The 8,256-nt window shown below is 48.4% G+C and overlaps 1 protein-coding gene across 1 annotated transcript in view; it reads right to left on the minus strand.

Moving 5' to 3' along the window:
* The window catches only part of LOC116371904 (uncharacterized), a 79,443-nt gene extending 71,697 nt beyond the window's left edge, over nucleotides 1–7,746 (minus strand). Inside the window, 1 exon segment of the mRNA XM_031821045.1 lies at nucleotides 5,889–7,746. Within this exon segment, the coding sequence (XP_031676905.1) occupies nucleotides 5,889–7,650 (1,762 nt within the window). The 5' untranslated portion in view covers nucleotides 7,651–7,746.
* Nucleotides 7,747–8,256: the final 510 nt, after the last annotated feature.

An 8,256-nucleotide genomic window follows, 5' to 3' on the forward strand; every position in this document is an offset into this window, starting at 1 on the left:
GTGTACCGAGGGTGGACAACACCCCCACACCCCAATCCACCTAGACAGATAATCTACCAGACACCTACGCAGGCAGGCACACCCCCACACACACATGACACCACACGGCGCCACCCAGGCACGTCATTTAGCTAAAGGCTAATGTTCTCATTTCACGTGATCTAGCCCTATACGGTATACTGTACCGACCCGCTGTGTTCTGGACTGCCGCGTTGACAGACAACTCCATGGCCAATGACGACTGTGGCTGTCGATCTCTCTACATCGGGCAGACAGGGAACTGCGGCCAACGAGCCAGTGCACAACCATTTAATACCATTATTAAGGCTACTTACAGCCTTAGCCAACCAACAGACAGCCAGAAGGAGACGGGGCTAAGGGCAGGGCCCTCCCACCGCGCTTCTTCTAGAATTGACGGCACTATTTTGAAACTGGTTTTTCTTCTTCTAGTTTCTTTGCTACAAATAAGGAAACCATTTTGAATCTGAATCATTCTGTTTAATGAATCATTTTGATTAATGAATCATTTTGAATTAATGGATCATTTTGTTTAATGAATCATTTTGATTAATGAATCATTTTGAATTAATGGATCATTTTGTTTAATGAATCATTTTGATTAATGAATCATTTTGAATTAATGGATCATTTTGTTTAATGAATCATTTTGATTAATGAATCATTTTGAATTAATGAATCATTTTGTTTAATGAATCATTTTGATTAATGAATCATTTTGTTTAATGAATCATTTTGATTAATGAATCATTTTGTTTAATGAATCGTTTTGTATAATTAGTTATTTTTAGGCAACAGATGATAGATATATAATTTTAAAAGAAAATAGATTATCTAGCAGAAAATAAATGTTTTGGGGGGACTATTTTGAGGCTCTAGATTTTGGGTTTCTGGTTGATATATATATAAATAAATGTTTATTAAAATTAAATGTAACCTTTATTTCACTAGGTAAGTCAGTTAAAAACAAATTCTTATTTATAATGACGACCGAACACGGACGACGCTGGGTCAATTGTGCGCCGCCCTATGGGATTCCCAATCACGGCCGGTTGTGATACAGCCTGGATTCGAACCAGTGTGTCTGTAGGGACGCCTCTAGCACTGAGATGCAGTGCCTTAGACCGCTGCGCCACTCGGGATCCAAATAACAAATATAAAACAATATTTTTCTTAATTCTGTACAATAAATAGACAAAAAAATAAAATACAAAATAACAAGATTCTAGACAAATAAGAATAAATTTTCTATAGCAAGAGTATACGCTACAATGGTTCACAGTACGAAGGGGAAGAAATACGATGCTCTCTCATCAATATGTTTAAACATAAACCCACTAGAGACATTTATTAAGAGGGCTGTACTTCACAAGTTTACTCAGAAAGGAAATCTCTTGAGCCTCTAAACTGCTCAGAAAGAGAGAGAGAGAGAGAGAGGGAGAACGAGAGAGAGAGAGAGAGTTAAGAGAGAGAGAGGGAGAGAGGGAGAACGAGAGAGAGAGAGGGAGTTAAGAGAGAGAGAGGGAGAACGAGAGAGAGTTAAAGAGAGAGAGAGAGGGAGAACGAGAAAGAGAGAGTTAGAGAGAGAAAGAGAGTTAGAGAGAAAGACAGAGAGAACGAGTTAGAGAGTGAAAGAGAAAGAGAGCGTGATGAACACCTTGTTATTTTCACAAAAATGTGCTCCCCGGTCTCCTTCAACCAAAACATGTACTGTACACAACAATGCAAATGTCCAGACAGTTCTCCACAGGTCTCTCTCCAACAGTTCTCCACAGGTCCATCTCCAACAGGTCTCTCTCTCCAACAAATCCACTTCAATCAGTATAGATGTGTGCCATTCAGCGGGTGAATGGGAAGACAAAATATTTAAGTGCCTTTGAACAGGGTACGGTAGTAGGTGCCAGGCGCAGGGCTGTTACGGTGACCGTATTACCGCCACACCGGCGGTCACGAGTCATGACTGCAGTCAAATTCCACGAGACCATTTAGTCACCGCAACTATGAGCTATGTAAATGAGTGTGTGTGTGTGTGTGTGTGTGTGTATCTAGGCTGTCTAAAAACAGAAGCTAGCTAGAGATTACAAATGATTCCATGTGACACCCACACATCCAATTCCAGTAACAGGTGTGTGGACACTAAGAGACTGTCAAACACACTATATCCTGATGAGGTGGGACAGAGACTCTGTCAAACACACTATCTCCTGATGAGGGGAGACAGAGACCCTGTCAAACACACTCTCCTGATGAGAGGAGACAGAGACTCTGTCAAACACACTATCTCCTGATGAGGGGAGACAGAGACTCTGTCAAACACACTATCTCCTGATGAGGGGAGACAGAGACCCTGTCAAACACACTATCTCCTGATGAGATGGGACAGAGACTCTGTCAAACACACTATCTCCTGATGAGAGGGGACAGAGACTCTGTCAAACACACTATCTCCTGATGAAGGGAGACAGAGACCCTGTCAAACACACTCTCCTGATGAGAGGAGACAGAGACTCTGTCAAACACACTATCTCCTGATGAAGGGAGACAGAGACCCTGTCAAACACACTCTCCTGATGAGAGGGGACAGAGACTCTGTCAAACACACTATCTCCTGATGAGAGGAGACAGAGACTCTGTCAGCACCTAACAAAGTCTGCCCTTTGTTGCCCAAAAATACTTTTTGAAATGATGAATGAGATTATGTTGAAAATCAGCCTTCTGATCAAACGATAAACACGTAGTCAAGGCAAACAGTTTCAATATTTAATAAGTAAATACGACACATCACCTATCCCAACTGACACACTGACTTCAGATATGACATCACCTATCCAACTGACACACACTGACTTCAGATATGACATCACCTATCCTAACTGACACACACTGACTTCAGATATGACATCACCTATCCTAACTGACACACACTGACTTCAGATATGACATCACCTATCCTAACTGACACACACTGACTTCAGATATGACATCACCTATCCCAACTGACACACACTGACTTCAGATATGACATCACCTATCCTAACTGACACACACTGACTTCAGATATGACATCACCTATCCTAACTGACACACACTGACTTCAGATATGACATCACCTATCCTAACTGACACACACTGACTTCAGATATGACATCACCTATCCCAACTGACACACACTGACTTCAGATATGACATCACCTATCCTAACTGACACACACTGACATCAGATATGACATCACCTATCCCAACTGACACACACTGACTTCAGAGATGACATCACCTATCCAATCCAAGTTTACAGAAACCAACGAGCAACACAACGCGTCACTCACTACAAAACCCAAACAACTTGAGTGAATTTCAACTCAAACCTCCACTGCGGATAGGGTGTAAATCAGGGTTACGGCGAGGGAAAAAACTATTTGATCCTCTGCTGATTTTGTACGTTTGCCCACTGACAAAGAAATGATCAGTCTATAATTTTAATGATAGGTTTATTTGAACAGTTGATTAGCATTTTAATGAGGGAAATAAGTATTTGACTCCTCTACAAAACATGACTTAGTACTTGGTGGCAAAACCCTTGTTGGCAATCAGAGGTCAGACGTTTCTTGTAGTTGGCCACCAGGTTTGCACACATCTCAGGAGGGATTTTGTCCCACTCCTCTTTGCAGATCTTCTCCAAGTCATTAAGGTTTCGAGGCTGACGTTTGGCAACTCAAACCTTCAGCTCCCTCCACAGATTTTCTATGACGTTTGGCAACTCGAACCTTCAGCTCCCTCCACAGATTTTCTATGGCATTAAGGTCTGGAGACTGGCTAGGCCAGGACCTTAATGTGCCCAAGATTTGATGGTACCGTCCATCGTCCGGTGAAGTTGTCCTGTCCCCTTCGCAGAAAAACACCCCCAAAGCATAATGTTTCCCCCTCCAAGTTTGACGGTGGGGATGGTGTTCTTGGGGTCATAGGCAGCATTCCTCCTCCTCCAAACACAGCAAGTTGAGTTGATGCCAAAGAGCTCCATTTTGGTCTCATCTGACCACAACACTTTCACCCAGTTGTCCTCTGAATCATTCAGATGTTCATGGCAAACTTCAGACGGGCATGTATATGTGCTTTCTTGAGCAGGACCTTGCGGGCGCTGCAGGATTTCGGTCCTTCACGGCGTAGTGTGTTACCAATTGTTTTCTTGGTGACTATGGTCCCAGCTGCCTTGAGATCATTGACAAGATCCTCACGTGTAGTTCTGGGCTGATTCCTCACCGTTCTCATGATCATTGAAACTCCACGAGGGGAGATCTTGCATGGAGCCCCAGGCCGAGGGAGATTGACAGTTCTTTTGTGTTTCTTCCATTTGTGAAATAATCGCAACAACTGTTGTCAACTTCTCACCAAGCTGCTTGGCGATGGTCTTGTAGCCCATTCCAGCCTTGTGTAGGTCTACAATCTTGTCCCTGACATCCTTGGAGAGCTCTTTGGTCTTGGCCATGGTGGAGAGTTTGGAATCTGATTAATTGATTGCTTCTGTGGACAGGTGTCTTTTATACAGGTAACAAGCTGAGATTAGGAGCACTACCTTTAAGAGTGTGCTCCTAATCGCAGCTCGTTACCTGTATAAAAGACACCTGGGAGCCAAAAATCTTTCTGATTGAGAAGTGGTCATATACTTATTTCCCTCATTAAAATGCAAATCAATTTATAACATTTTTGACATGTGTTTTTCTGGATTTTTGTTGTTGTTATTCAGTCTCTCACTGTTCAAGTAAAACAACCATTAAAATTATAGACTGATCATTTCTTTGTCAGTGGGCAAACGTACAAAATCAGCAGGGGATCAAATACTTTTTTCCCTCACTGTAGGGCTGCTGGTTGTATCTGAACAGGGATCTCAGACAGGAGCTCTATAAGGACATGGATCTACAGCTGTAGGGCTGCTGGTTGTATCTGAACAGGGATCTCAGACAGGAGCTCTATAAGGACATGGATCTACAGCTGTAGGGCTGCTGGTTGTATCTGAACAGGGATCTCAGACAGACAGGAGCTCTATAAGGACATGGATCTACAGCTGTAGGGCTGCTGGTTGTATCTGAACAGGGATCTCAGACAGGAGCTCTATAAGGACATGGATCTACAGCCGTTGCTGCTGGTTGTATCTGAACAGGGATCTCAGACAGGAGCTCTATAAGGACATGGATCTACAGCCTTGCTGCTGGTTGTATAAATAGTGCACCATTTAAAAACAGACCTGTTAGGTAAAGCTGATTATCATGTCAGGGAGGGGAGGAAAGGAGAGGAGAGGAGCTGGGAGGAGAGGAGAGGAGCTGGGAGTGGAAGAAAGGAGTTGGGGAGGAGAGGAGAGGAGAGGAGCTGGGAGGGGAGGAGAGGAGAGGAGTTGGGGAGGAGAGGAGAGGAGCTGGGAGGGGAGGAGTTGGGGAGGAGAGGAGAGGAGTTGGAGAGGAGAGGAGTTGGGGAGGAGAGGAGTTGGGGAGGAGAGGAGAGGAGTTGGAGAGGGGAGGAGTTGAAGATGATAGGAGAGGAGAGGAGTTGGGGAAGAGAGGAGTTGGGGAAGAGAGGAGTTGGGGAGGAGAGGAGTTGGGGAGGAGAGGAGAGGAGTTGGGGAGGAGAGGAGAGGAGGGATAGCGAGGTCAGAGGAGTTGGGGAGGAGAGGAGAGGAGGGATAGCGAGGTCAGAGGAGTTGGAGAGGAGGATTTGCGATGTCAGAGGAGTTGGAGAGGAGAGATAGCGAGGTCAGAGGAGTTGGAGAGGAGAGACAGCGAGGAGGAGTGTGGTTACTTGTATCAGACGAGGCAGCCATGGTAGAAACAATGACAGGAGAGGAGTTGGAGAGGAGGAATAGCGAGGAGGAGCGTGGTTACTTGTATCAGACGAGGCAGCCATGGTAGAAACAATGACAGGTGGCCCCGTTCTCCGTCCTGTCGTCCTGTTGTTGTTAAGGGTCTGTATCTGGTGGGAGGAGGACGACGCTCCGACGACCACACCGCTCTCCCCTGCATCAGACACCCCCTTCCTCAGCAGCTGGGGGCTGTGCAGGGGGCTCTGAACCACCCCAGGTGACATGGGGGGCATGTTGGGGGCTCTCTTCATGAGCTCCATGGGGGAGTAAGAACCAGAGAAGGTTTTGGGGGCCGTTCCTCCGGGGGTGTTGGGGGCAGTAGGCTGCTGGTGCTGCAGGGCGGACATGGCGATGCCGGTGTGGGCGTTGTACATGGATAGCGGTCTTGCCTGGGCGACGGCGTTACCGTATCCCCCAGAGCTGACGGGGAAGGTCCCTCGGGGTGCTCCGTATGTGGTGGTCTCCAGGAGGTGTTGAGATGGGGCGCTGTTGGGTCTCCTGCCCAGGAACTCTCCCATCCTGGGGCTGAAGGTCTGGACGGAGGTGGGGGGCTGCTGATGCATCGTGTGGGGGTCCATGGCCATGCTGCTCATCCCCTGGGTCATGTTCTGCATCCCTTGCATGTAGAGGTTGTTGGTGTGTCCGAAGCTGTTGGCGCGGCCTCTAATGCGCTGCTGAGCGGCTAAGGCCGACTCGCCAGGCTGCTGCTTACAGTGGAGCACCACGCTGGACAGCGCTCGGGCCTGGCCCAGATTAGTGGCTATAGAACGGACGTCATGATCCTCCATGACCCCCAGCATAGAGGTGGAGTCAAAGCCCTGCTGGAGTAGTAAGCTGATGGTGCTGTCCGCCAGACCCTCGGCTCTGAGGAACGCCAGGAACCCTGGGTCCACCATCCTCTTGGGATCCATATTCATCGCCGCGCTAGGGTGGTGTTGTTGTTGGACCATGGTAGAGCCGGGGTCGTATCCCGGGTCGTAGGGCAGCCTCTGGGATGCCACAGCACCGTAGCGCTGGAGGGAACCGTCCATGTGTCCGTGCTGTTGGGTAGCAGGGTCCACCATGAGACTGGTGGTGGCGGCAGTCTGTCCAACACCAACCCGGGGGTCCAACGGGAGGCTGTAGATGGCACTGTAGAGGGGAGGGTGATAAGCGGAGAGAGAGGGGAGAGGCTGAGGCTGGGCTGCAGTGTAAACAGGAAGCGGGGGCTGGACCCCGTAGCAGGCAGGAGATGGAGCCCTGCAGACACCAGTGCTGTGCTGGAAGTCTGGGATCATCTTGGCTTCCCGGTACGACCGGCTGAGCTCGTTGTGAGCGGGAGAGGGAGGAGGAGGAGGGGGAGGGCCTGGGGCAGGCGTAGGAGCTGGGAGGGGAGGGGCGAACCTGGCGTGTCCTTGATCCCAGGCAGACGCAGAAGAAACACCAGCTCTAAACCCCCCTCGTCCACCGGTGAGCCCGGACATCCCATAATGCGACGCTGATCCGTTAAGCAGGTGATGCTGCTGCTGGCTGGTCCTATATAAGGAGGAGCCGTCTTCAAGACAACGAGGAGATAAGCTCCTGGTCATAGCCGGGGACATGTTGTCCGGTGGGGGTGCCTTCTGGTAGTAATTCTGTTGGGATGGAGGTGGAGCCTGAGGAACCACAGAAGAGGCCCTGGCTGCCATTATTTGCCTGAGATAGAGGCTACTCAGCTCGGGTACTGAGTTCTTCCTCACCAGGGTGTGTGGAAGTGGTTGTCCATGTCTCTCTGGGTAGAGTTGGTAGATCTGGTTGGGGTACATGGCTTCGTCCTTCTGAGGTAAAAAGTCTGAGGGAGGAGGGCGTAGTTCGGGAGGCAGCTCGTACCAGACCCCGCCCTCGCCCCCTACCAGCGCCACAGAATTCCTGCGCCCCTCAATTGTGACGGCGTCTTCGTGACCCTGTCGTTCCCCTATGTCCCTAAACTGTCCCTCACTAGTCCGTCCGAGTCCCGGACCAGAGGGGTAACTGTTCTCCCCTTAAGGCTGTGCTGTCATGTAGCTCCACACGGCCAGGCTGTCACTAAATTATTCACACCTGGAAACAGAGCGCCATGAGGAGGCAAACGAATGGGGACGTGACAAACACACAGCCACTGTATAAACACACACACACACACACACACATTGTGTATACACACACACACACACGCACACAGACACACAAAAACCCACACTGTGTAAACACACACACACACACACACAAAAACCCACACTGTGTATACACACACACACACACACACACACAAAAACCCACGCTGTGTATACACACACACACAGACAAAAACCCACACTGTGTATACACACACACACAGACAAAAACCCACACTGTGTATAGACACACACACACACAAACCCATCTTGTAAGGC

The sequence above is a fragment of the Oncorhynchus kisutch genome, unplaced genomic scaffold (genome assembly GCF_002021735.2).
Source record: "Oncorhynchus kisutch isolate 150728-3 unplaced genomic scaffold, Okis_V2 scaffold3820, whole genome shotgun sequence".
In the NCBI taxonomy this organism is placed as follows: domain Eukaryota; kingdom Metazoa; phylum Chordata; class Actinopteri; order Salmoniformes; family Salmonidae; genus Oncorhynchus; species Oncorhynchus kisutch.